The sequence below is a fragment of the Symphodus melops genome (genome assembly GCF_947650265.1).
Source record: "Symphodus melops genome assembly, chromosome: 21".
Lineage (NCBI taxonomy): Eukaryota > Metazoa > Chordata > Actinopteri > Labriformes > Labridae > Symphodus > Symphodus melops.
This window is the reverse complement of record NC_136711.1, coordinates 1,855,545-1,882,777: the sequence shown is the minus strand read 5'-3', so window position 1 is coordinate 1,882,777 and position 27,233 is coordinate 1,855,545. Positions and strand designations below refer to the sequence as shown.

The 27,233-nt window shown below is 45.1% G+C and overlaps 2 protein-coding genes across 2 annotated transcripts in view; one reads left to right on the top strand and one right to left on the bottom strand.

Moving 5' to 3' along the window:
* Positions 1 to 16,854, bottom strand: part of acbd4 (acyl-CoA binding domain containing 4) — a 179,971-nt gene extending 163,117 nt beyond the window's left edge. The window contains exon 1 of the mRNA XM_079333578.1: positions 16,844 to 16,854. The gene's annotated coding sequence lies outside the window, so the exon portion shown is untranslated. The remainder of the gene's footprint in view (positions 1 to 16,843) is intronic.
* Positions 651 to 27,038, top strand: llgl2 (LLGL scribble cell polarity complex component 2). Its single transcript, XM_079333585.1, has 27 exons — positions 651 to 964; positions 11,207 to 11,326; positions 13,223 to 13,320; positions 14,805 to 14,886; positions 15,018 to 15,133; positions 15,633 to 15,791; positions 17,121 to 17,283; positions 17,369 to 17,501; positions 17,593 to 17,647; positions 18,335 to 18,489; positions 20,154 to 20,365; positions 20,577 to 20,644; positions 20,731 to 20,884; positions 21,100 to 21,204; positions 21,678 to 21,773; positions 21,927 to 22,123; positions 22,234 to 22,381; positions 22,484 to 22,631; positions 22,717 to 22,833; positions 22,912 to 23,078; positions 23,289 to 23,553; positions 23,897 to 24,041; positions 24,137 to 24,165; positions 24,404 to 24,451; positions 24,739 to 24,781; positions 25,653 to 25,712; positions 26,014 to 27,038. Exons 2-26 carry the CDS (start codon positions 11,252 to 11,254, stop codon positions 25,690 to 25,692), a joined length of 3,018 nt encoding a protein of 1,005 aa, XP_079189711.1. The 5' UTR covers positions 651 to 964; positions 11,207 to 11,251; the 3' UTR covers positions 25,693 to 25,712; positions 26,014 to 27,038.
* The last annotated feature ends 195 nt before the right edge of the window (positions 27,039 to 27,233 follow it).

Here is a 27,233-nt window from a genome sequence, read left to right as displayed (position 1 = left end):
ACACTGGTGATACTTTTTAATGTAGTCACTTCATAGGTACTTTTTTTTATCTGACAGGACATATGATCCCCCTCTTCCACCTTTTCAAACAGTCCCCCTGTGGTGTAAATGAAATATCTGTGCTTTGCTTAGGTCCAAATATAAATCAAGCATCAGAGGAGGTTAGAGACCCTGTAGAGACCAGCTCTCTCTGAACGCTCCGTTTTGGTGTGTGTCTCTTTAAATACAATGAGCCCCGCCCCCTGAGTTTCTCCAGTAGACATCACTCCTCTGTAGAGATAATAAAAATGGCGGACCTGCTCAAAAGTTTTTCTCTAGACTGGAGGTGGAGTCCATGGGTTGAGATACCAGGGTAGGGGAGGGGATTTTCTCACCAGAATCCAACTTGTGACGTCACAAACAAAATCTCACAAAATTTGAAACGGAGCATTTTTCATTGTGTGGTAAGTCTTAGGCAGACCACAAACACAGGACTGGATGGATTTATTTTAAATTTTGTGGGTTGATAGACACATAGGTTACCCACATATATGTTCAAAAACACTGTAAAAGTTGATTTTTCCATAATATGTCCCCTTTAAAAAAAGATCAAAGCTGCTGTATATCGCGGAAGTTGGGCGGAACTTGCTGCTGTGGTTGGGGTTTACGAGGTGCACATGAACGCATCATAAAGGGGAGGAGCTCGCAGCAGTGAAGTTTAGCCTAGCAGGAAACACCGAAGCTACCGCAGGAGCGGTGGAGAAACAAGGAGCTGGTTTTAGTTTTTAACCGGTGTTCAGACGTGATATTTCCTCGGCTTTACTGTGTTAACTGAATCCCGGGAGTACTACTTTACGGACGGGCCGTGTTTCCCTCCCTCTGTGGTCCGAGGAGAGGAGCTCCTCGCTGGCTCAAACAGCGCTCACGAGCCGGAGGTGAAATCTAACGTTTAACGTCGGAGGAGCAACGGCCGTTTCTGAATCAGGTGGGTCGTGAGGTGCTTCGTGTTTATAGACACCTGGCTCCCTTCAGGTGTTTGAAAGAGTCTGAGGCAGCTGGCTAACTTACAGGAACTTCACCCTGCTCATCACAGCCACCTGTTTTCCTCCCCAACACCTGAGCACAGGCTACAACTTGAGCTAGCTAAAGTTAGCTGACTGTTTCTGAGATCACACAGTGTTTGTCTCCTTACAGAAACTTATTTACACTATTCAGGGAAAAAACAAGCAACTAAAACACATCTATTTAGTATGAATAATAAGCCATACTAATGTTACAGGTGGTCCTCCGGGTCGCCAGGCAACAAGGGGGTCGCGAGGTGTCTTTCAAAACACTTCATACACATCTTAAATAATCTAAAATGATTTATTTCACCCCGTATGAGGAAACATATATACAAACAAGTAGTTAAATTCTTAAAATGAAAAAAAAAACTAGTTAAAAAACTGGGTGATACGACCTCAAATCAATGTAATGATTAATCGAACATTTGACCTCGATCACGATGAATGATCGATAAGTTCATGTTTGGTTTTTTCCTCTCTTATTTCACTGACATGGTGTCTGCTGTTAACATGCTCAACTATTAAAGCTGGGACACTGTTTTCAATCAAAGAGGGAATATCTGATGAACTGTTCTGTTTTTATTGGACATTTAGAACTGAAATCAAAGAATCACTTGAACATTTAAGTTTTATATGAACTTCTCTAAAACAGCTGAAAAGAAATAACTTTCATTTTCTGCAGTGTTTACATCTGACTTCTTTCTGAAGGGTTAACGCAAGAGGTGTTTGTGAATATCTCTATTAAAGGCTCTCTTTTGACTTTTTTGTATTAACAGTTTTCCTTTTCTTTTTCTTGCGCTAAATGTCTTAACCACCTCCAGGGACTTTGGGGGTCCCCAGTCTTTGGCACCATTATTTTGTGGGGTCATGGACTGAGAAGTTAAGCGACATTGCAAACCCCAGAACTAAAAGGTTCAGGCACTTCTCTTCAAGGAACTAAAAAAAGGTTCCTGTGGCCCATGGTTGTCTGCGCTGTCTGAAGTTCTGGGAAGTTTATGCAAATCAGGCTGTGTTACTTTGCAAATGACTTCAAACCATGAAGGGAGATGAGTGCTTAGTGTCACCTTCAGAAAGTAATCAGGGCTTTAGTGAAGCCCTGCTTTGGTTGAACCCGAAACCTGATTTACCATGTTAGTGGTCAATTACACAATCAGTTGATGTTTGTAATGCACTTTAATGGTTTGAATGGTGAATACATATCCAGCTGAAAACCCTGAAATACCTGAATGACTCGTTAAAAACGTGTCAGTCGTGTTCTTTGGCACAAGTCAGTTTGTCTCTAAAAACACAAATATTTGGCACAAAAACATTTTGAAACTTTAATTCAGCTTCTGCCGATCACCCGTCGTTCTGTTAACCAAAAACCTGCAGTCATCTAAAGAACTTAGTATGTGAACTTAGCACACATCATCATGAGCGTCACTTTTTTAAGTTTAAAGTATTTGATTAAGTGAGACCTGAGCCCCCCCGCCCTCCTCCCAAAAAACACAACCCCCCCCCCCCCCCCCCCCCCCCCCCACAGAAACCAAAAATAAGCCCCGGTAGTAAACGTTGGTCTGTTGCTCAGCCAGGTGAGTTGTAGTTGTGCGCCACCACCGTGTTGCATATCTCGGTCATGTATGGCTGGAGTAAGGCGTGTCTCCCCAGCAGGTATGTTAGTAAGTCCTGTGAGTCAACGGTCTGGTTTTTGCATGAGTAACTGGTGTGTGTGTGTGTGTGTTTGTGTTTGAGGAAGAATCGTTTCACCGGTTGAGCTCGTTTCAGCCACAGTCACAACAACACGTTTTAAAGCAAACACACAAAACAACAGACCCTTACTCACATTACATCCCTGCTGTTTGACTTACAGGTGCTCACCATTTATATATTTTTCTTTTACATATTTTTTTTTTTTTGAAAGATACAATCTGTTATTTTGAAGATTGATGGTGTCAAAAAGTTTATTTCATAAGACAGACGTGTGTGTCGGAGAGGATTAAATCCATCATGTTAGTTTAACATGGAACTAAAAGAAGACGGCTTACCTGCACATTTCTTTTTTTATTTTGGACTGACATTTTTACTACAATTAAATCAAAGTTTAACAATCAGAGATTGTGAGGACCCTTTGTGACTGTTAGTCTTTAATATAGTCATTAGATCACTTGGTATTTTCTGCTTATAAATAAGTCCTCTGCCTTTTAACCCATGCTTTGATGAAGGGGCAGACAAAGGTAACGTAGAGCAGCCTTGAAGACAGTTTGGACAGGAGAAAGCTGGAGGACACAAAGGCCGTGTCCTTGTAACTCCACCTGCAGCAGCAGCCAAACAAAAAGCCTTTGTTCTGAGTGCGCGTAGTGCTGTTCCACCTGCATGGCAAAGTCCACCTGAAACTATTATGGAGGCAAAACAAACGGCCACTCCCAAATGTAGGGCAAGCCAAAGAGGAGCATGTTTCACCTGCTACGTTTCTGACATGCTTTCAAAGTTTGAACAAAAGGATTCACTTTTTAGCTGACTCAGTTTTATCTATATGAAGATAAAAGCAGCACTTTTCACACTGAGACCTCAGAGCCCCCCCCCCCCCCCCCCCCCCCCCGAACTTTGAACAGGACATGTCACTTATGTAACTTTGCACCAGTGGAGGTGATGTCCAAGAGGCGAACGTTGCCTGTAAACTTCAAACAGAGCGCTCGGCTCAGACTGTCACGCTGTGTTTAGCATGTTAACTGTTAACTCCATTCCTGTTCCACCTCATCCAATGTGCAAGACATTATGGGGCAGGAAAAGAAGCCTTTTTCTCCCTGTGGGTTTCTAATGGGATGACGTTGGAAGTACAGATCGTATAAAATGTCCTCGTGCTCATCAGGCTTTTCAGCGTTTAGGAGGATAGAGCTCATGGCGAGTTTTAATGTGTATAAAAAAGTCCTTCTTTATTTGCAGATAGGTCACTGGTAGCTTCATCTTGTAGTCTTGTTGCTGTGGTGTTGATTTCGTTTGATTTTAATTTGAATGATGTCAAGGTTTTACACTCAGTTATTGTTAAAACTACGAGGGCACATTGAGACAAAAGACACCGGTGTATTTGGACACTTTGTGGTCCTCGACATCAGTGCTCTGACTCCTGTCCTCGGGCTGATTGTCTAAATCGATTAGTGTACGATTTACAAGGTTTCATTTCCATTAAAGGGAACATATTATCCTCCTGTTTTCACCTTTCCAAACAGCGCCCCCCTGTGGTCTCAATGAAACATCAGTGTTTCTGAGCTTTGGTCCAAATATAACATGAATCCAGCAGCAGAGGAGGTTTGTGACCAGCTCTCTCTGAACGCTCCGTTTTAGTGTGTGTCTCTTTAAATGCAATAAGCCCCGCCCCCTGAGTTTTCAGATCAACAGCTTTCTGATGTTAAACTCAGCGAGTTTCTGTGACCTCCAGAGTGATACTCTTCAACGCCACATGATTTGAAACAACACACGATCTCCTGCAAACTGTCCTGGCTACCTTTCAAAACCTGACCGAAGCATTTGTACAGACGAGACAGTTTGTGCACTTACAACAACACAACTCACACACGTGAATAATTGTGGACTTGGTTTATTAGCTTGTCTTGAAAACATTCAGTCGTCGTTGCCCCCTCTGCTTTGATTCTGCCCTTACTGTTCGTCTGTTCATGTGCATACTGCTTCATGTGTCCCATTATTATTTTATACTATCTGCACAGCTGACATGACAAACACTGACAGGCATCAGGCGTGTGGATTAGATGGGTGTAGTTAAAGCAGGTTTGGCTGAAACTGATGATATGATCATAGACGCTAACACTTAAAATGGGTAAACCCTTTAATTCTCCGTTTGCTCAGACCCTGTATGAGGATTATGTGGACGAGTTAGACTTTGTCAAAAACAATATGAGCTGAAGGTGTAAGCACTGTGCTGATAATCAGCACCCTCCTCCTCCTCTCGGCTTCTCTGGTTTTGATTACAGGAAAGACAGAGTGAGTTAGTGGGGGATATGCAATCCTGTCAGACACACCCAAAACTGACAAGATCTCCTTTCTGTTTTGTTTGTGGAAGGAAGCATCTCTCAAATGTTTGCTGCTGTGGCCGACTCCTCCTTCGATCTCCTCCTGCTCGCTCGAATCACATTCTTTGTTGTAAATATTACGGTCTAAATGTCACGTTGTACACACGCCCCCTCCTTCCTCACTCTGCTGCACAGACCTGACACAAGTCGCACCATAACCCGCAGCACACGTCTGATGTTGACTCGCGAGCAGTCCGCTCCATCACCACAAACCGAGAATAGCTCAGAATCACAGAGAGGCGTTCAGATCCCCCGCACAGCTTCTGTCCCAACCTTTATTTTAAAGCTCTTCTCACCAGCACTCACTGTTCGTAGGTTCAAACGTTGGCTCACAGCATCTCCACTAACCCTGCCGTTAAGTATGTTTAGAATAGGGATGTTCCTAACAACTTATTTTCTAGTTGAAATTTAAATTCAGACTAACCTACTAGTCTGTAAGAAAACAGTCACAAGTGAGGCACATTTCTTAAAAATGGTTTGTGGGTTAATGTTGTTTGTTGAGGCGAGTGTGGCGAGCGTCGTCGGTGTTCCTCCTCGCAGCTGAACATCCTCGTGGCCGTGTTATACGTCGCTCTGACACAGCCTACATGCGTTTCTCCATCTTGATTTTCTAAATCACAATACTGGGAAGACCGCGCTGTTCCTACGAGATCTGTTCACATCCGGGCTGTAGAGTGAGAAGTCAGTCCCGGCTCGTGGAGGTCGGCTGTGTGACGGCACGGAGCAACGGCATCAAGGATTAATACAGTGACTGCCGACTTTGGGTGCAGGACCATTAGGGGGCGCCTCAGAGATATGACGGGACGGGCGTAATGATGATGGATGTTTGATGTAAACGTTAAGTTGTCTTATTGAAATCAACAGCCCGAGTAGTGACGTGTGTGTGTGTGTGTGTGTGTGTGTGTGTGTGTGTGTGTGTGTGTGTGTGTGTGTGTGTGTGTGTGTGTGTGTGTGTGTGTGTGTGTGTGTGTGTGTGTGTGTGTGTGTGTGTGTGTGTGTGTGTGTGTGTGTGTGTGTGTGTGTGTGTGTGTGTGTGTGTGTGTGTGTGTGTGTGTGTGTGTGTGTGTGTGTGTGTGTGTGTGTGTGTGTGTGTGTGTGTGTGTGTGTCTCTCTGTGATTGGCAGGATTTCTCAGATGATTACAGCTTTGGAGTGAATGTGGCGTGTTAGTCGGTCGTGTTGTTGTAAAAAATCGTGTCATTTTGATGTTCTTTAAAGCTTATTATACAGCATTATGGCGTGCGTCTGTCACCGCTTAACCTTCATGCTAATTAAGCTTGTTAAATAGACTGAAGAGTGAAGGCCAGAGAGAAACCAAAGTGTTTTTTGATTGGACCGTGAGTTGAGCACTCATTGCTGCATATTTGACACCATTTAATCGGACTTCTTTACTCCTCGAGTTGATCACATACACTCACATTCTTTCTATGCACCTTTTTTTTGTTTTTGTTTTTTTTTCCTGTCTCGCAGCAAGTTCTGGCATAGCTGTTGATTGCACAAGTCCATAAGCAGAATGTTTTGGATGCCAGGCATTTCCTGGCTGCTGGTTCTTACTGTGAAGCGCTATGCTAGCTATGTCGCTGAGAGACTGGGTCCGTGGAGCCGCTCTGCTCGTCCAGCCACTTCTCCCGAGCTTGTTATTTGTCGAGTCCAGGCATGTTTGTGCACTTCCTTCACTCCATTGACTCCCTTTCTCAGCTACGATGGCTCGGCTGATATGCTGGGAATTTGATGACCTCACTGAACTGTAGGAGCAAAGATAACAAGCGGCACGTCGCTAACTGAGAGCGAACACATTTATTAGAGAGCAGAGGCGACGCACGTTAGGCACACTGAATGTGACTCTGTGAGAACAGTCAATAAGCCTGTTAAATTTACTGTCCACATGTGAGCTTATCTGACTGAAGGATGAGCTCACTGTAGATCCCACAGTGTGAGCAGAGGCGCAGCGTTTGCTTTACGTCATCGACTTTTTTTTTTTTTTCTCTCTCCGCCACATGTTCTCTGCTCGTCTGCCAAGTGAAAATCCATCCGTGATGGTAAACCTGTGACTTGACACAGTTTCAAACTGGTTTGTGTGATGTTTACTTCTGACCTGCCATTGTTCTCCTGATGAGCTGAAAACTTACAGGTACTTCCCGGTCATAATGACGTGTGTGTGTGTGTGAAGTGTAGAAGAAGAGGTGTGGGAGTGTGTTGTTACTCTCTATTACAGAAATGTTTTTATTGAAACTTTATTTAGATCTCCTGCAGCTGCTGAGAAATATTCAAAGGACAGAATAAGAAGGTTTAGTTTTTAAAGTCAGACGTAACGGAGGCTTTTACAGGAGGTCCCATGCAGACTGCACGTCAGGTGATTTTATGTTTAACCCTTAAAAAATATATATACCTGAGCGACTCGCCAGAGTGTCATCGATGTGTGGGATATAAACAATGATCCATATTGTACCATTTGGACTTGGACATCTTTCATTTCAGTTTGTTGAAACGCAGCCATCAGTAGGGATGTAAGGATGAGTCGATTCACATCGGTGCTCTGAAAGATGAATCGCAGTAGCATCGTGAAGCGTCAGCAGCTGCAGAGCGCAATGAGCAGGCGTTACCATGGCAACTGCGAAGCCAAACCACACTTACAAGCCGGTTTGCACTCCCCCCCCCCCCCCCCCCCCCCCCCTCGATCGCAACAGCCAAAGAGATTACGGAGTGCGTTGACGTTTTCATGAAAAAATTGAAGGAATTTGGTAAAGTCGTGAATCGTAGCCGAGCGATCGATGGAATAATCTAGTTCTGACCTTTTACCTTCTTCATCGTATAAATAAGCCTTTGCATGCGTTTTGCTCTTGCACCATATGTTAGAATCATCTGAAAATACTAAGTCTGTATTTGTTTCAGCAGCGAGCCAACAGGTGGCTACTGATGAGAATCCTTTTATTTTGGGAGAAAGCGTTAACAGAGATGATCATTCTCATTCATGTCTTTGCTTAAAGGCTGAAAATAACCATTAAAACAGGCAGAATGATGGTTAAAGCCTCGCCGGGTGAACGTTGCATGTGTGAAAAGGTTTGAAAGGGAGCGGAGGAGGTTAATCCAACTGTCTGAACTAACAGCTTTAAACATCACTTGACTTTATATAATTATGATGTTCATTGGCACAGTTGGTTCTTGATAAGTAGCTGGGGTTGAAATAACACTGGAGTGTGTTTAATGACTGGGTAATGTGTGCTCTAATGTCTGTCAGCTTACATGAAAGGCCTCAATTAATCTGTTGGGAGAAAAACAACAGTGGGATTATGCTGTCTGAGGCTCTCGCTGCACACGTAGCGTGAGGATGATCTGACACCATGGATCCCAGCTCTCCGTGCAGGTCGATGCCTCGGCTGTTTACGCGTCTGTGTGCACATGTGAGGGTTGTGTTCCTACTCTGCTTTTCCATCAGCAGATTCCTCTGGTAGCCGTGAGGAGCCGCTGTGTTGGGGAGGCAGACCTCCCACCCTGCCTTTGTCAGCAGAGCTTACGGCTTTGAGCTCCCTCTTTCTGCTCCACTGCTTCTCCTGGGACCATCTCACACACACACACTGACACACGCACACACACACACGCACACACAGTCTACACACTTTATGACATGCTGCAGCAACAGGTGTGTTACTCGTCTCTGTTTAGGAGCTTTATGTCTGCTCGGCTGAAAGCTTGAATCGAATCAAAGTGACAGAGAAACGACGACACTGTGAGGAGTGTTTTTGCAGGTCGAGCCGAAAAAACACACAAAGGATCATCAAGGAGAACATTGATTGTGTTTAGTGCTTGCTATATGGGCGGGGTCCTCTGTCTGCTGAGGCTGAAGAAACAACCTTGATTACGTTCACGACATGATTATTCACAGTCACTGATACGTTTGAACCCTACGGATGCTTGGTTACTGAAACATTGCAGGAGCCTGCTTCCAGTTTTTGGAAGTTAAAAACGCTGACTGGGTCTTGTATTGTTTTTGTTTGCAATAGTCTTTAGTTTGAAACAGTCGTATCCTGATTAGCCTCAGTGCTGATCCCAGTCCTTCTTCTTCTTCTTCTTTGAGTTGTGTTGCAGGAAGCTGCAGTCCAAAAAATGTGAGTCAAGTGAGAAGTGCTGATATAAGACTCTTAACAGAAGCGTCTCGATGTGGACTCAGGCAAATGAGCCGCGTTAAACGGAAAACTATGAGTCACAGCGCATGCCTCTGTCATGGACTTGTGATGCTTGTGGCTCATACGTCTGACTGTGCTTATGAGTTTTCCTGTCGCTCCATCTCAGCGCTGCTTTTCTTTCACATAGCTGAGTGTCAGCGAGGAGCCGGGACCTGGTCTGACACACAGACGGTCAGGCTTGGAGGCCTTCATGCTGCTTCACGTGATGCAGCTTAGTGAGTCAGTCCTTTTAGTCTTCAGTCTTATTTCACACTGCTCAGTAGTCTGAGACTTGAAGCGTGTTATTTAAAGGAATAATACGCGTTTCTCTCTCATTGGTTCTCTTTCCACCAGCTGTTTGGAGTTTGAAAAAGAAACCTTAACACCCACATTCACCCATATTTCTTTTATTTCTTCAGTAAAGAATCTCCATACTCTCGAATATTGTTGCTGAAAGGTTCTTTGATATTTTTAGTTTCAGCAGCAGTGAGAGAGACAGAGAGCCACCGCGGTTCATTCAGATTCAGATTTCTGCACAAGCTGAAAGAGGCGTTTGAGCCGTTTTCACACATACTCAAAGATATCTCCATTTAAGTATTTGACTTTACATCAGTACGAGGTGGAATTCAACATAATGACACATCGTACCCTCGATGCACCGCGGAGCAGTCGCAGGATATAAACGTGGCTCCCTCTCTCATTCTACAGCCCACCCATTCACCCAGCCGCTCATATCAGCCAGTACTAGCAGCTCTCTATCTGTAGCAGAGTGTGAGGTGGATGGATTACAACGAGTGCTGATGCACATACATGCACAGCTACTTTCTAGTCCAGTGACCATCTTGTTGTTATCTTTTAGACAAGTTTAAGACGACTGTATCGAAGCAATACATCTTTCCTCTGCAGAGCTGAGAAGTGTCTGCATATTTATCGCTGTCATGTTTTTTTTTTTTCTCTCCCCCAATATCAGTATCTGGCCCAAAAATCCCATCAGTTGGACCCTGAGTTATTCTGCAGCCCTGATCACAAGCTTCTGTCACTTAAAGTCGTGTTTCATCTCAAGGCCTACTGGCAGATACCTTTATTTGATTCTGCTGTTAGAGTGGGATGTATCCATGTGCAACGCTTCTTAACATGAGAGCCTCCAATACAGTCGAGGAAAACCATCTCCTCTCTTTCCTCTGCTCCCTCATCTTTAGGTGGTTCACTTCTTTACAGATCTCATCAGGTTCTGTGATGTTATTTCTGCAGTCTTTTGCCGTTTGTCAGGTATTAACAGGTTGTTTTACCTGTCCGTACAACTGTCAGACACTTTCAGTTTTGAGGGAATAAAGTTGTGAACGACAACGTAGTTTAAGGAGATGTCGTGAATCTGACGAAGGCTTTTTTTGTGAGCTTTTAAAAAAAACAAATGTGAGAGAAAATGTGATGAGGATGTTGGAGAGTGAGACGTTCTGTCTGTGGAAACCCTCAGTGTGTGTTCCAGGTGTTTTCATCAGCTGGCCCGTGCTTCTAAGGAGGGCTGACTGACTGCAGGTTTGCCTGTTGACAACAATGAACACGGGCCCAGATTCCACCTGTGGAATTCCTCTCTCTCTTTTCCAGCTCCCTGAGGCCGTCCTCCTGCGTTTAAAGAGAAAACTGTCTGAAGGCAGCTCAACAAACAAACGTCATGTTTCAGGTTGTTTATTCATCTCGATTCCCCCTGTTCAGTGTCTGCGCTGCCATGACTCAACACAGGGATTAGAGGGAGTTATTTGTGCTTGCCAACATCCTGCATCAGTGACTGATTGATCATAAGATGTAACCAACCAACTGAAGCCAATGCATCACAATACAACCATTAGGAAACCCAGATAACAACCAGTGAAGCTTATTCATGGAGCAGGAGAGCATGTATATTAACTCGCAGTGTTTTTTGTTTCCTCTCCCTGCAGCGTGCGTCGGTGGGCCCGCAGGCTCCACGCTGGTGCTGAGACAGGATGAAGAGGTTCAGGCGACACGGCCAGGAGTCCCAGAGAGATCGACTCAAACAGGAGCTCTTCCACTTCAACAAGGTTAGAAAGCCTGACGCGATACAACACGCCACACTCGTGAAGATCGAGAGTGCTGAAAAGATGTGAAACGTCCAGAAATGGGGAAAAAAAACCCAGCTGATTTTCAGGAGTTGTTTAAAAAGAGATTTTTTTTCACAATCTGCTGCTGCCGTCACAAGATTCACTTCTCATCACCATGGCGACTGCTCGTAGAAGTGAGCGCCAAAGTCACCGTCGCAAAAACCATGAGGCACGAGGGTTCGCCACAATGGATCTCACGCTCGCTGAAATTAAGTTTCATAGAGTACGAGCTCAACTACTCTGCTGGTAGCTAGCAGGACGGCTAACGCTCCTGCTCATGATGAAAACAGGGACTAGATCACAGCGGCTGTACACTCTGTGTCTCATAAACGTTACAGGCTGGATTGTATGGTACCTGCACAGTCTGTTCTGTCAGTTCTGTTCTGTGAGGAATATTAAAAACAGGCGGGTGGGATGGAAAGAGATGGAGGACGGAGCGTCCTGATGTTTTTAAAAACTGTGCAGCAGAATCTATTGAAAGTTCATCTGTCCTGAGACTCAACATCTGTCCCGATGCGTGTGGTGAAGGTGCCGAGCAGACTTTAATAAACGTTTGGTGGTCACAGTTTGTGAAGCTGCTGCCTCGACGCCGACTTTGACCCGTTCTATAAACAAACTGTGGTTTCATGAGATCGTTTCCTCCTTTGAGTCTGATTCATCTGGTCGATGAGTCATCCAAAAGCTGCGTATATACATAAGATACAACTGTACACACAGTCGAATCCACACTTTCAGACACTTGGTATTGATTTAATCAGAGCGAAGCGGACCTTGAAGCTGTCCTGTGATTCTTGTCTTGTCTGAGCCTTTTTACAATGAATGCTAATCTGTGTGAACTTTAGCACCCTGTTCACCTCTTTGATCACAACAGATGTTCACAGGTTCATGTGAGTGACAGAAACAATAAGTCAGGGTCGATAAGTAGGCACAGCTGTGGGATCCAACCCCCCCCCCGCGAACCACAGCCGGTTGATATTAGTCATGTCATTCACATCAAGTATTTACCGTCAGTCAGAAACTTGTGATGCTGCGTTACAAACATCTTTTATGGTTGAGATTCTCCTGAAGACTTGACGTGAGGTGATATTGTCCCATACTGAACGATCAGTCCCATGTAAATGTTTGTAGTGTAAGATGTGAACAAAGTGATCGACGGTGACTGTTAATGGTCTGACCTCGTTGTAGCTGATAAAGACGTAAAAACACTGATAAGAAATAATGAGCGTGCTGGCTGATGGTCTCGTCTGCTTTTGCAGGTCATAAAGAAGCGTTAGTGTTTCTATCAGTTTGGTCCTGAACCAGCTTTTTACTCCTCACAGGCGCTTTCGTTTTGTCCTGAAAAGATTTGTAACAAAGCGCAGGTTTTTCATTCGTACAGATCCTGCAGAGAATCATCATCACGGCGTCAAGTTATTGTGATGAATCCTCGCACTGATTCTAGAAAACAGCCAATCAAGGTGTGCAGAGGTTTGTAGCTGGGAGCGACAGTAGACGCAGTTCCTGTTGATGATTTGATCCTGATCCTACTGTATCTGGTTTTTTGATCCTTCTTGAAGAGTGAATGATCGAAGGTTGTTTTTGAACCAGAGCAAATAGACAGTTGATCTTCTGCTGACGAGCAAACATTCAGCTCAGGCTTTGTCTCGGGGAACAAAAAGAAGTTCCTTCTGCATCACACGAGAAGCTCTGGAGCGTCTGAGCTTGAGACAACCGGATTCATGTTTCTATGTTATCTGTCGTCCTTCCTCTTTGTAGTCCACCTGCTCTTATCTGCTGTGTGTTTGTCTGCAGCCTCTCGTCTCCATCCTGTCATTGTCTCCTCTGTCTCCTCCTCAGACGGTGGAGCATGGATTCCCCCACCAGCCCAGCGCTCTGAGCTACAGTCCCTCCCTGCAGCTGCTGGCCATCGGCACGCGCTCCGGAGCCATCAAACTGTATCCTTCACTCCGCCGGCGTGTAAACAGGAATCTGAGCGTCGTGTTTGAACTTGAGGCAGGCAGCGCTAATGAGCGAGCGTGACGCGGGCCAGGTTCACATGGGCACCTGCTGCAGGTATTTCATTTTCCCACAGTGTTGCTCAACACCGCCTGGCATTCTCAGACAGCGGAGTCGGTGACGCCACGACCTTTATGCTCAATAATTGTCGTTGACGGTGCAGCGGAGCCAGTCAGTACACTTTCCCCATTGACACTGAGACACACACTGGTTTTGATAACTGCAGTGCACTCTTTCATTGGGCTAATCTGAGTGTACAAAGCAGCAGATTGTTCTCGGGTAGAGAAACGCGAGCGCTCGGATAAAGGAAAATCTGTGAATGAATATTGTGAGTGAAAGAACAGGATGCCTCAGGCGGAGTCGGAGGACAGAGCAGCTTCTGTTTGTTTAGTGTAGCGCGTAAAATATGTGATAATGTGACACTTACAGCAATCTTCAGAGAGACAGTGCTGTTTGTCCACAGTGAGGTCAGGGTCAGATAAACGTCTGCTCACTGGCACTCCAGCAGCCTGACACATCGAAGCCTTTTCATTTGCTGACTGATGCACGATGTCATTCCCAGCTAAAGATCCACCGGAGTCCCAAACAGCAATGCCCACTGAACACAATTCTAAAATATTCACTGTAAAACTTCACGTGAGAATCATTAATCACACAATGTCAAGTTTAAAGGAAAACTTAAGGCAACAGCTCACACTCATGAAGACACGTCTGAGGAACAACCTGGACTTTAACATCGAGGCTTGAGTTTACACGTCCCTGTGCTTTGTGCAAAGAGAGATTGGACATGACTCGAGAACTATAGAATTATTCATACAAACTTTATTCGCCTCGTTTAGCGTGATCACTTCGTTCAGCAGTCGAGAAAATCACATGCAAACCAAATATGGCGGATGCAGAGTCACTAAGCGAAAAGAGAAACGGCTGGCACGCTGCAGAGCTCTAATGTTTCACCTGGGTAACACGCCTGGTCTGGTGAGGAGCACCAGGTCAACCCGCTGAAATAGAGTTCTGAGTTCTGAAAGATCTCGTATCGATCAGTCATTATTTTAAATATTTTTATAACGGAGTTAGCGGATCTGGAGAGGCTTTACAAAAGAGCACATAGGACAAGCTGCAGGAAAGATGTCTGCTTTGTATTCCTCACGCTCCTGTTGTCCGGTGGAGGTCGGAGCACGCCGTGCATGTTTGTGACTGAGAATGAAGAACAAAAGGAAGCGTCTGATTGCTGTGGACGTTCAGGGTTTAGTAAATAAAAACAAGAGAGTCTGGTATCTGAGGCTGAACTTTACATATCCTGCATGTTCAGATTCAGACAGTCAGGCGGTGAAGTCACCTGTGCTGTCGATAAGTCTGCTCTGTGATTGTTTCTCTATCCTGACTCGTTGTGAGTGCGTGTGAAAGGTCCTTAACGAGTGTTCAGGTACGGGGCTCCTGGCGTGGAGTTCATGGGTCTTCACGATGAGAATGCAGCCGTCACGCAGGTGCACTTCCTCCCCCACCAGGTACAGAACACACGAGACCGCATTTCTGCTTTTCAACTTCCACTGACTTTAACAGCACAGAGAAGCCTTTGTTTCTGCTGCCTTCTTTACAGCCGCTTGGACAGTACTGATCGATTATGGTCTTGGTTTAGGTTGAACTGGTGACTCTGCTGGATGATAACAGTCTGCACATGTGGACTCTAAGAGCCCACAAGGGACTGTCTGAACTTCTGGAGATAGGACGCTTCACACTGACTGGACCACCTGGGTAAAACATGCTGACACACTCGAACACGTTCTTCACCTTTTCCAGAGCAGAAGCTTTAAAATAAATCAATGATAGAGCTGAAGTTTCCCCCATGACTCCCTGATCCTGGACTGTGTATTTCTCAAAGTGTAGGAGCTGTCATAGTGACGCTGCCTGATTTAGACTTAAACTCCATGACAGCTGGATGTTGCTTGTTTAAGTTTTATAGCGTGGATGGATCTTTTTTGGTTATTTATTTCGTTCCTGCAGCTCCTTCATTTTTTTTTTTTGCACTGTGTAGTCTAAAACATCAAGCTACTACAATTTCCCACCTGTTTTTGGGGGGTTTGAACATTAGATTGAAAAATGAACTGTTAGAATACTTCAGCTCAGGCTGTAAGAAAATCTTTTTTGTTATTTCCAAAATCTCCAGATTTAGATGTAAGAAACAATCAAACAGTATCTACCTGCTTTCTGTCTCACTGCTCTCATATACTGCTTCTTCTTCTTCACCTCTCAGGGCCCCTCCAAGTGTGACCAGAGTGACAGCGGTGCTCGCTCACTCCTCGGGGGAGCTGCTGCTCTTGGGGACGGAAGGAGGACATGTTTTTATCGTTGAAGTCCCCGGCTTCAGAGAGCTGGAGGAGAGAAACATCAGTTTGGACCAAGTCTCCAGCAGGTCAGCAGCTACAACACCTGACGCTAACCCACAGTGTCACACTAAACCCACTCAATGCCAAACAAACCAGGCACATTACACAGAATGGGCTTTTACAAGGATGCGTGTTTTAAAAAAAGATGAAATATAACTCCCTGACTCCTCACAGGGGAGTCGAACGCTCAGACATGTGATGTAGTGAGTGGTCCCCCTACAAACTGTGATTAAGTGTTGAAGTCTGTGTAACAGGAAGTGACGTCTGAATCCCTTTTTAAAGATCATTTATGAGTTTCCCCCCGTGCACTCTCAAATCAAGGACGTTTGTTAGGAAGGTCAATCCGGGTTTTCTTTATTCAGCAACATTCACTCAAAGAGCAACTCAACTCAGTATGATCACATGAGCCTGCAGCACTGGTAACATAATGATGAAGCTATGAGGGACGAAGAGATCTCTGCTATTTATAGAGACGTGTAATTAATTTAATAGCCTCCTAAAATTAGTTTATTTGTGTCGCGCCAATTCATGACAAGCGTTATTAAAACTCTTTATTAAAGTGCAGGTTAAAGACCGTACTCACCGTGATGAAAAATGTGACGATTCTTCTTCTTGTTCCTGTCGTCGACACTTCCTCCCCGCTGAGGTCATAGCGTGGCGACGGCGTGCATGAGTGAGGACGGCGATGGTCGTGACGATGGCGCATGGACGTCGGGTGGTTGTAGTGTCAGATTACCTCTAAAAGTGTGAAACGTGTCAGTCAGATTTCTCATGAATACATAGTTGAACAATAAAAAATAAGAATGGAAATATTTATGATTTAAAAAAAAATTACATGACATATTATAAAAGGTGAGTCTACTTTGTTTACACTCTGAGAAGAAGGCAATAAAAAGAAGAGAAACATGTTAGGATCCTAATCATTCATCTCTGTGCATATTAAATGTAAACAAGAAGAAGAGCGTCAGAGTCTGTTATTAACAGGCAGCTGCATCATGTCAACATGAGAGATGATAAACTGCCCGTCTGTGAAACAAAACACAGTAATATGAGATAAGAAGCTCCTTAAAGGAAGTACACTCAGCTGGGTTTGAGTTTGGCTCAGAGAGGGAGAGGGAGAGGGCGAGAGAGAAACTGGCTCCTGTAGGGAAGAAATTTATAACGTCAACAAAAACAAACTATCTGTGTGTGTGTTTCCCTGCTGTTGTTCGATACGTAAATCGAACTTCATCTGAACAAGTCGATATTTCTCCCAGCTCTTCGAACAACATGAACGTTCGTTTTAAAATCCAAAATGTTTCCTTCACGTTCTGTCAGTTCAGCGGTTCCCCTCACTCTCTCTCGCCCCCCTGCAGTGTGCCGGAAGACTACATAGGACGAAGGAACCTGGAGCACGTCGAAGCCCTGCAGGAGAACCCGGTCAATCCTAACCAGGTTGTCATCGGTTACGGGCGAGGTCTCATGGTCATCTGGGATCTGGAGAAACAGAGTGCCATCCAGCACATCCCCGCCACGCAGGTAAGCGCTCCGGCGCTCAGCGGGAAGAAGATGGACGCTTGAGGTGTGTCCTTTCTGTTTTTCATCCTTCTCTGTTTGACCTCAGCAACTGGAGAGCGTGTGGTGGACAGAAGACGCAGGTTACATCCTCAGCTCGCACAGCGACGGGAGCTACTGTCGATGGATGGTCGGGGCGGAGGACGTGAACGAGGAGGAGGAGAAGTCAGACATTCCTTACGGTGAGGCCTTTCCTCTGTGATGTCGGGGAGAGAATGTGTTTCCTGAAGCCTGATATTGATTCTGTTTTCTTCTTCTTTTTTTTACCTGCAGGACATTTTCCCTGCAAGGCCATTTCTAAAATAGTTCAGCTTCCCACAGAAGAAGGGTGAGTTGTCTTTTTGTTCAAGTGAGCCGACTGGGACTTCTGTTACTCTGTGATAGTCCTGGCTCCGTATATTTAACATAGTCGAGGTGTGAAAAGTGGAATTGCTCCTTTAAATTGACGAATCTGACTATAATGATTGCAGCATTATCTTCAGCTATCTTTTTTTTTTTCTTGTTTTTTTTGGGGAGGGGTTTACACTTATCTCTAGAGAGACTATAGCTGTTTGGATAGAGAGTGGATAGAGTCAGAAATTAGGGAGAGAGAGAGAGAGAGGGGGGAATGGACAGCAGGAAAGGAGTCTCAGGTCGGATTCGAACCTCGGTCTTCCACTTGAAGGTCGACGGCCTCGAGTGCGGCGCAGTAACCCTCGGCTACCAGCAACTCAAAACATGGATTTTTTAAACAGAAGTGTCTCTGACTCGTTATATTATATTAATATTGTGTAACCATTTAAAATGACAGAAACACAAGAAGACTGAACTGAACGAATCGGCCCTCAAAGTGTTTCTCAAAGACTCAAAGACTCTGTTGTAAATGAAATAACTGTTCATTTGTGATACCTGTTCATGTCTTCACTTTATTTCCCAACGTGCTACATGACCTACTGTTACACATTAATCTGAGAGCAAACTGAACTGTACTTGAACCTGCGTGTGTGTGTGTGTGTGTGTGTGTGTGTGTGTGTAGTCCTCCCTTCCTGCTGTTCAGCGGTGGGATGCCCCGGGCCAGCTACGGAGACAGACACTGTATCACGGTGATCCACGGAAAAACACACGTGGCTCTGGACTTCACCTCCAGGATCATCGACTTCTTCGCCATCAGAGGCGATCCACAGCACACAGGCACGCAACACACACACACACACGCACACACACGACAGACTCATGCACAAAGACAGAAGGGAAGCTCATGGACGACAGCAGAAAGGATCAAATACAGTATTGATCCAGAACTAGACGCCTTGCATTCTGGTTTTGTTCTGAAGAAGTCGTCCACGTCGATGGCTGACGGTGATCGACTCTACATTCCTTATATGGTGATATCAGCAGGACACAAAACGTCATCACGAGAGCGGATAGATGGATGGATGGAGACTTTACTGATCTCAAAGCGTCCAGTAGCAGTTTGAGACATGCAAGACAAGAAACAGAAACAATACACATCATCCGCTGTCCCCCCTCCCTTACATATAGATGAACAGAAACATTTAGGAAGCTCCTACATGAATAAAACAAAGTTAAAGCTGTACATTTAAACACAGACTGTGCAGGGTGAGAGAGAAGCAGACTGCTGCTGCTCCCTGTCATATCTGCTTCCTCACAGTCGGCTTCATGTTTGATAATCTCACAGACTCTCGGCATTGCTGCGTGTACAATGATGCAGTTAAAACAAGTTAAAATAGGAGATGGTTAAAAAAAAAAATGCATACTGGACTTCTCCCAGTTTGCTGGTTTCCAGTGTGCATGTAAATAACCTCCTGATGAACTCCCATCGTCGGCCTGCTGAGGGTGTAAACAGCCTTGAAGTTTGACGATGAGCATGCAACCAGTTCTGCAAAGACATTCTGTTTGAACTGGGTCACTGTTTTGGTTAGATAAACCAAATATATGTATGTATGTGTATATATATACATATATATATATATACATATATATATACGTATATATATATATACGTATATATACACACATATACATATATATATATATATGTATATGTGTGTGTGTATATATATATATATATATATATATATATATATATATATATATATACCGTAAATTCCTGACTATTGAGCGCACCTGGATATAAGCCGCACCGGCTAAAAATAAGTAAATAAATGTATTTGTACATATATAAGCCGCACTTGATTATAAGCCGCAGGTGTCCACGTTATAACAGAGCTATTTGCACAGAAAGACGTGACACAAAAACATTGTTTTAACTTTTAATTAAATATGTACTACCGGTAACATCCGCAAATACGAAGCCTAGTGGAAATCCTTCATCGAACAGTGTCTGTAACACGGCTGATGAAAAAGATGATCGTAATACATTTCACAAGAAAAAGTCCATCCATTCACTGCCTCAGAATGACTTCATTACTCACTTCCTCAGTCTCTTTTTCGTTGTTGCTGTCAGCGTCAACTTTACGTGCAGCAGCTCTGTTAGCTTCTTTGACAGCCAGGTCGATCGCCTTTAACTTGAAAGCTGCATCATATGTATTTCTCCGTGTGTTTTCCATGATGAGGGTGCGTGCATGAAGCGCAAAATGACTGATATTAAGATCCGACGTGACGAGGTGAAATGTTTTTGCGGCAGAAGCTCATTGTCCCCCAAGAAAAATCCATAAATAATCCGCATCCTGTGTTCAAAACGTGACAAAAAGTAGCGGCTTATAGTCCGGAATTTACGGTATATACTTTTTTAACCATGATCGATTCTCTGCACTAAACTGTTGCAGATGAGTGTGCATGCTTACAGATGTATCTGTTGTGGGTGTGTGCAGGAGATCCCAGCGCTCTGGTGGTGCTGGTCGAGGAGGAGCTCGTGGTGATCGACCTGCAGACGGAGGACTGGCCGGTCATTCAGACGCCGTACCTGGTTCCCCTGCACAGCTCCGCCATCACCTGCTCCCACCACGTCTCCGCCATCCCGCTCAAACTGTGGGAGAGGATCATCGCTGCCGGAGACCTTCAGAAGACACATTACTCCAAAAAGGTACATCAGGACCCGAGACGCGCGTTATGTTATCATTACTTCTTTTCACTACCCGTTGTTGCAAAGGGCATTAAAGTTTAGACCTCCTCCTCGTGTAGCTTTACATCAGCAGTAAAAAGACTCCTCTGTCATCATGTGGGGAGTTCTCTATCCTGAAGGTGGACACGTTGATTGCATGTTATAAATGAAAGCCCTCCCTCTCTCTCTGCAGCCGTGGCCGATAACAGGAGGACAGAGCCTGGCCCCGGACCCCCCACAGAGAGACCTGCTGCTCACAGGGTCAGTCCACATGAATACTGTCTACATGTTTTGTTTTGGGTTTTGTTTGATTCTCTGAAGGACTTAATGTTTGAATGTGTGTGCAGGCACGAGGATGGGACGGTGCGATTCTGGGACGCTTCGGGGGTCTGTTTGCATCCCATGTATAAGTTAAGCACAGCTGGAGTCTTCCACACGGACGCCGACCCCAACGATAACATGAACCAAGGAACTGAAGGAGAGTGGCCGCCGTTCAGGAAGGTACGTGTCAGGAAAAGCTTGCAGCTTTCCTACAAACTAAACTCAGCTAAAGCAGTTTTTCTTGTCAGTTTTTCCTGCAGCTTTTAGTCACATTCCTTCACTATCGACGATCTAACTATGAAGTTCCTGCTGTGATGATTAGATTTAAAGGACAGTCATTCAATAGACAGTAGGTCTACTTTATGGAAGGAGATGAATGTCCATGTGTTTCCCAGGTCGGCTGTTTCGACCCGTACAGTGATGACCCGCGGCTCGGCGTTCAGAAGATCCATCTCTGTAAATACAGCGGGTATCTGACCGTGGCTGGTACGGCTGGACAGGTGAGAGGTCACGCTCCAACATTTACATCATGATGAAGGTAGCAAACAAAAGTGTTTTAGTCGCGTTTGACCAGAAAAATCTAATCTTACTTTAAAATATAACAAGTAAAAAATAAATCTGACCTTAAAAGCTTCTAATGAGAGAAAACATCTGCCATGTACTAACTTATTTACATATAGACGTATTTTTTTATTTTATTTATTTTGTCAGCCTTTAAATCATCCAGTAATTTTGTTTGGTAATAATTCATCCTTTTATTTCATTGTCATAAAAATTATTGCAAAAAATAAATCTATAAAATAACGAAGGAGAGGAAGACGTCACAACCTGCAAACCTGAAGTCTTTTTTTTGAAGACATTCAACATGTTCAATAAATGTACTGAAAGAGGTGAAGCTCAGTATTTGATTGAAATTGTTGAACTGTCCTTCAGACAGGTAGTTGTCTTATTGTGGACGTGCCGTCTGTTTCAGATCCTGGTGCTGGAGCTGAATGACGAGGCAGCAGATCAGACGGTGGAGGCTAAAGTTGTGGATCTGCTTCAGGGCCAGGAGGGTTTCCGCTGGAAGGTAACGAGCAGCTTCACACAAAGAACAGCTTGTGTGCCTCACTCGTCACTCCCTGCAGAGCTGTAACATGTTACAGTAACACTTTCATCTGCGTCAGCATTCACAGCTGAAGTGATAAGTCTCAGTCCAGATTCTAAAACGTGTGTTTCTCAGGGTCACACTCGGCTGGACGTGCGAGAGGAGCCGGTGCAGTTCCCGCCGGGCTTCCAGCCTTTCGCTCTGGTTCAGTGTCAGCCTCCTGCCGTGGTCACCGCTCTCACCCTGCACTCGGAGTGGAAGCTGATCGCTTTCGGGACCAGCCATGGTTTCGGCCTCTACGACTACCAACAGAAGAACAACGTCTTCGTCAAGTAAGACGAAGCAGAGCAAAGAGAAATCCTGGAGTTCGTTTTTTTAAGGCCACAATGAAATCCTTAAAGGAAAATTATTTTAAAGTGTTTTTTTCCTGTCTTATTTGTAGGTGCACGCTAAACCCCAGTGACCAGCTGGCCATGGAGGGTCCTCTGTCCAGGGTGAAGAGCATAAAGAAATCCCTCAGACAGTCGTTCAGAAGAATCAGGCGCAGCAGAGTCTCGCTAAGAAAACATCACGTCAACAACGCTGCCAAGGTCAACCTCGCTGCTCTTTAATGACCCCCCCCCCCCCCCCCCCCCCAATTCTGTCCAGCTTTTAAATCTTTAGTAATCAATCGCTGTCTTTACTCCGAGCAGCTCCAGGAGGCCAACGCTCGTCTGGAGGCGGAGCTGGCAGAGATGGAGCTCGCTCCCGTCCAAAGAAAAATCGAGGCGCGCTCCTCGGACGACTCGTTCACCGGCCTCGTACGGACGCTCTACTTCGCCGACACCTTCCTCACAGACAGTGAGTCACAGAGCCACCCGCTGAATGTAGCCCTCTTACATAAAAAAGCTCTGCGCTCATTAAACGTGTCCTTATCTTGTCGCAGGTTCACATAACACACCCTCCCTGTGGGCGGGGACTAACGGCGGCTGTGTGTTTGCATACATGCTCCGCCTCCCTCCTGTCGAGCACAGAGCTGACGAGCCAGTCACTGCGCAGCCAGGTGAGCGAGCACGTGTTTTAAATGTGTTTCCTGTCTCTTTTCCTTCTCTCGCTGTAACGTCCTCTTTCTTTATTTCAGCGAAAGAGATCCAGCTGATGCATCGGGCGCCGGTCGTCGGCATCGTGGTGATGGACGGTCACGGGGCTCCTCTCCCCGAGCCGCTCGAGGTTGCACATGATCTCGCTCGCTCACCCGACATGCAGGGCTCGCACCACCTCCTCGTCATATCCGAGGAGCAGTTTAAGGTCAGCACACACGCACACACGCACACGCACACACAATGCAACTCACAAGCTGAAGGTCACAGGAGGTCGTTTGCATAAACATTTATCTCAAATGAAAACAAGAGCAGCTCCAGCCTTCATTCATCTGTGACTTGACGTTAGGTGATGTAAAGAGGTTCTTTATATTTGTGGGTGAAGGTCGTTTGACTGGCTGCGTTCGTGTGTCTCCAGGTGTTCACGCTGCCTAAAGTGAGCGCTAAGATGAAGTTGAAGCTGACGGCGGTGGACGGCTCCAGGGTGCGGCGGGTGGGCGTGTCCTGGTTCGGCAGCAGTAAGTCGGAGGAATACGGCGAGAGCGGCCTGGTGGTTCTGACCAATCAGGGCGACGTCCACGTGGTGTCTCTGCCGTCAGTCAAGATGCAGGTTCAGTACCCGTGCATACGCAGAGAGGACGTCAGCGGCATCGCTTCCTGTGTCTTCACCAAACACGGCCAGGGTAAACACGCACACCTGAACATGTTCTACGTCTGCAACACCGTGTAGCATGAACTCTTCTGTTGAAATCATGCATTCACATGGTGGCTAAAGATTCGTCAGTGTGGGACACCTGCTGAGACGTGCAGCTCAAAAACCTCCTTCGTACATTTCTGCTTCTGTCTCTTTAAGAAACAACAAGTTATCAAAAGCATCTTCAGCTTTTTGGATGTAAAATATTAAATTCAGACCACAGACTTATTTCAATAAGCTTCCTGATTTGAGTTTAGTGAACCTCCAGCTGCTGACAGAAATCTGTTTTGATTCGATATAAATATTGGTGTTTTTTTTTTTTCTCCACACAGGTTTCTACCTGATCTCTCCATCCGAGTTTGAACGCTTCTCTCTGTCCACGCGCTTCCTGGTGGAGCCTCGCTGTCTGGTCGAGCTTCCTCTTCGAGCAGGCTCAAAGCGCCGGCTCCATTCTGACGGAGCGTCGTCGGCACACAGGTGTGTATGCACTCCTCCTTTAACACTCGACAGTGAGACATAGAGACTCCGCCTCTTTTATCCTCACGAGCGTTTGTCTTCTCTCTTTGCTCCAGAAACACCAGACTCACCAGTGAAGACGCAGGTAAAAAGTGTTTCAGGAAACGTTCGCTTCATCTTTAAACATGCACGTGCCATTGGCTGAGACAAAACGACGTAGCGTTCTGTTTGATGTCGCTAAACTTTTATTGTTTGAGCTTCTGCTGTCTGTGTTGACACACACACACACACACACACACACACACACACACACACACACACACACACCCTGTTTGTGGCTGACTGTACTGACGTGTCCTCTGCCTGCTGCCTGTGTGTTCCAGAGAGCGCAGCTAGACGTGTTATGGAGCATGCTTTGCTGAATGACGAGCGTGAGTACTCGAGAGGAAGAAACACAGGAGAGAATAAAAAACGTGATTTGAATCATTCATGTGTGGCTTCAGCTGTTTGAGCACCTCGTGTCGCCTCCTTCAGCTGGTGTGTCAGCTCGCCGCTCCCCTCGTTCTAATCAGACGCACCTTCCTCCCCAACCTTTACCAAACAACGCACAACGTTTATAACTCCCCTTTGATCCCAGGAAGCCGTAGCTTAGCATGAGCTAACGTCTGCACGCTCACAACGCTGCCCACTTAATGAGTCAGGATTTGTTTTCTTGCAGAGGTGCTTCAAGAGATCCAGAAGTCACTAGAAGGAGACCAAACGTAAGTTCTCCTATTGTTGCTTGTTTTGATTCCATTTTAGAGAGCATCTTAAAAAGCTTTCAATTCCTCCATTTTGCAAGCGACAAACCAAAGATCATGCTCGTCAATAATCTATCATATTTTTATTTGAATTTACATAAAATTAAAAAACCTCAATTTTGCCACAAATAAGAAAATAATAAGATGCAAATTAATATTAAATTATAACATTAATTGATGTAAAAGATTATTTTCTTGATTTAAAATATAACTTCCAAAATTCCAGTTTGTATGAAGTGATTTAAAGACGGTTTGAATCATGAATCCAGAAAACGTGTTCTGAATTGATTTAATTACCCCAAGAATATGAAATCAAAGAACCCCAGCACTACTAAATATGTTTTTACTATATATGATGAGTCAAGCGAGTTAAAATGTTTCCATCCTTGTTTTGGATTTGTAAACGTAAAGTCGGGTTCTCAGTGGTTTGTTTCCTCATCGTGACGTCATTTCAAAAGCTTTATTTTTATAGCTTTATGGTGGAGATAGGAACAGAATCAGAGAGAGAGAGCGACATGCAGGAAAGGAGTCACGGGTCGGATTCGCACCAACCACTAGGCCACTGGCGCCCTCATGTTTCATATTTCTAAAAGCTGTGTTTGAATAATGCTGTGAGACAGAGACACAGTGATCACAGGAGGTGTGATCCAACCTTCACGACTATCAGGGTTAGCAAAGAGCTCAACTAGCATACCGTTAGCACACCGCACATGAGCTGCACATTCTGTGAGCTGCTGAACACGACAGGAAGAAAGTTTAGACCTTTTGACTGTCGGCACCGTCTGCATCATGTTGTGTCCGTGTTGAGTAAAGCTGCTGTCTGTTCCTGCAGGTCGTTCCTGGAGAATAATGTGAAGAACTCTGTAGCTTGAGAGGCTGAGCTGACACGAAGGTACTGCACCCTGTTCTGTTACTCTGAGTTTACACAGGATGTGTGTGTGTGTGTGTGTGCGCCGCGTTGAGTCCCGTGTCCTCGATGCAATAATGCGTCAAGCTGAGCAGAAACAGGAAGTCAGACGAGGAAGCTCATAAAGCATCCGTTCAATTTTCAAATAAAACTCAATATTCAGACTCCAGATGGTGTGTTCCTCCTCTCTCTCTCTCTCTCTCTCTCTCTCTCTCTCTCTCTCTCTCTCTCTCTCTCTCTCTCTCTCTCTCTCTCTCTCTCTCTCTCTCTCTCTCTCTCTCCTCAGTGTGAACATTGATGTCGGTGTATTCCTGTAGCAGCTCTCGCCTCCTGCTACGCTGACACAACCACTACTGACCCCTGACCCTGACCCCCCCCCTCGCCTCAGTGACTGACCCTCCCCTCCCTCACACAGAGACACCAAAGGGCTCCCGACAGTCCTGCTTTACGTGCACCGCTCGGCTGTTTGACTCGCGGTGCGGAGGAAGAGCCACCACCTGTGCCTGACGACCACGCGCTGCACGCCACCACCGCAGCACGGTCACAAACATTTAACCCAAAGCTACACCAAGCACATTCCTGACGCGTGACCAACGCCAAAATCCATCTGACCAGCATCCTCAAACTGCCACTTGTAGAAACTGTTCGACTCTGACAAACCTCCACGCCGCCATCCTGAAGCCTTTTTTTTTTTTTTTTTAATTAATCACCACCAGCCTTTGCACGAAGAAACGGTTCGTCCAATCAACACTCTCCCCCTCTGCTGGCCTTCATCTCCCCACACAGACGAACAGCTGGAAGGGAACGTGGGGAAAGATTTGAATAATGTTGCTGAAAATATTCTCTCACTTGATTTTTATTGTAATTTTTGTGCCTCATTTTGTTTTTATATATTTTTTAATTGGATGAAATCTCAGATTTAAACATTGGAAGCTCATCTCTGCCAAGAAAAGAGAAAATGTCAGGAATAAGAGAAATGCATCATACGAGGAAACAGGAATTTAAATCAAGACAAAGCTTTAAGTTGTTTTTAATTTGTTTAAAGCCTTTCAAATGGATTTTATTTAAATCACACAACATCCGCTACTTGACAAACTGAAGTTTATAATCCTGTCATTTTGGCCTTAAAACGTCCAAAACACTTTTTCTTTTCTTCTTACTGCGTCTTTCTGCCTCTGTCTTAATTTTGTAATAATTTCCCAGCATGCCACGCTGAATATTTTATGACTTAAGTTGAGTTGCTTTGGAGTGAATGAGCTTCCACACTTCTTCAGATGAACTGTTAAGGGAAGAGAAAAAAAAAAAAGTCATGTATGTCGAACCACAATGTTGAATATATATATTTTTTTCACTCTGTCAGTCATGAATCAGTGAACGCATTACAGAGTGTGTTAGTGCTCGCACCGGCCCGTCTCCACCCGTCCGCTCTGACACCTCCTCACCCGCCCGCCCGCCCGTCGGTACTTCTCCACTGTGCTGTCATTTTTGGGGGGGGACAGATTTCTA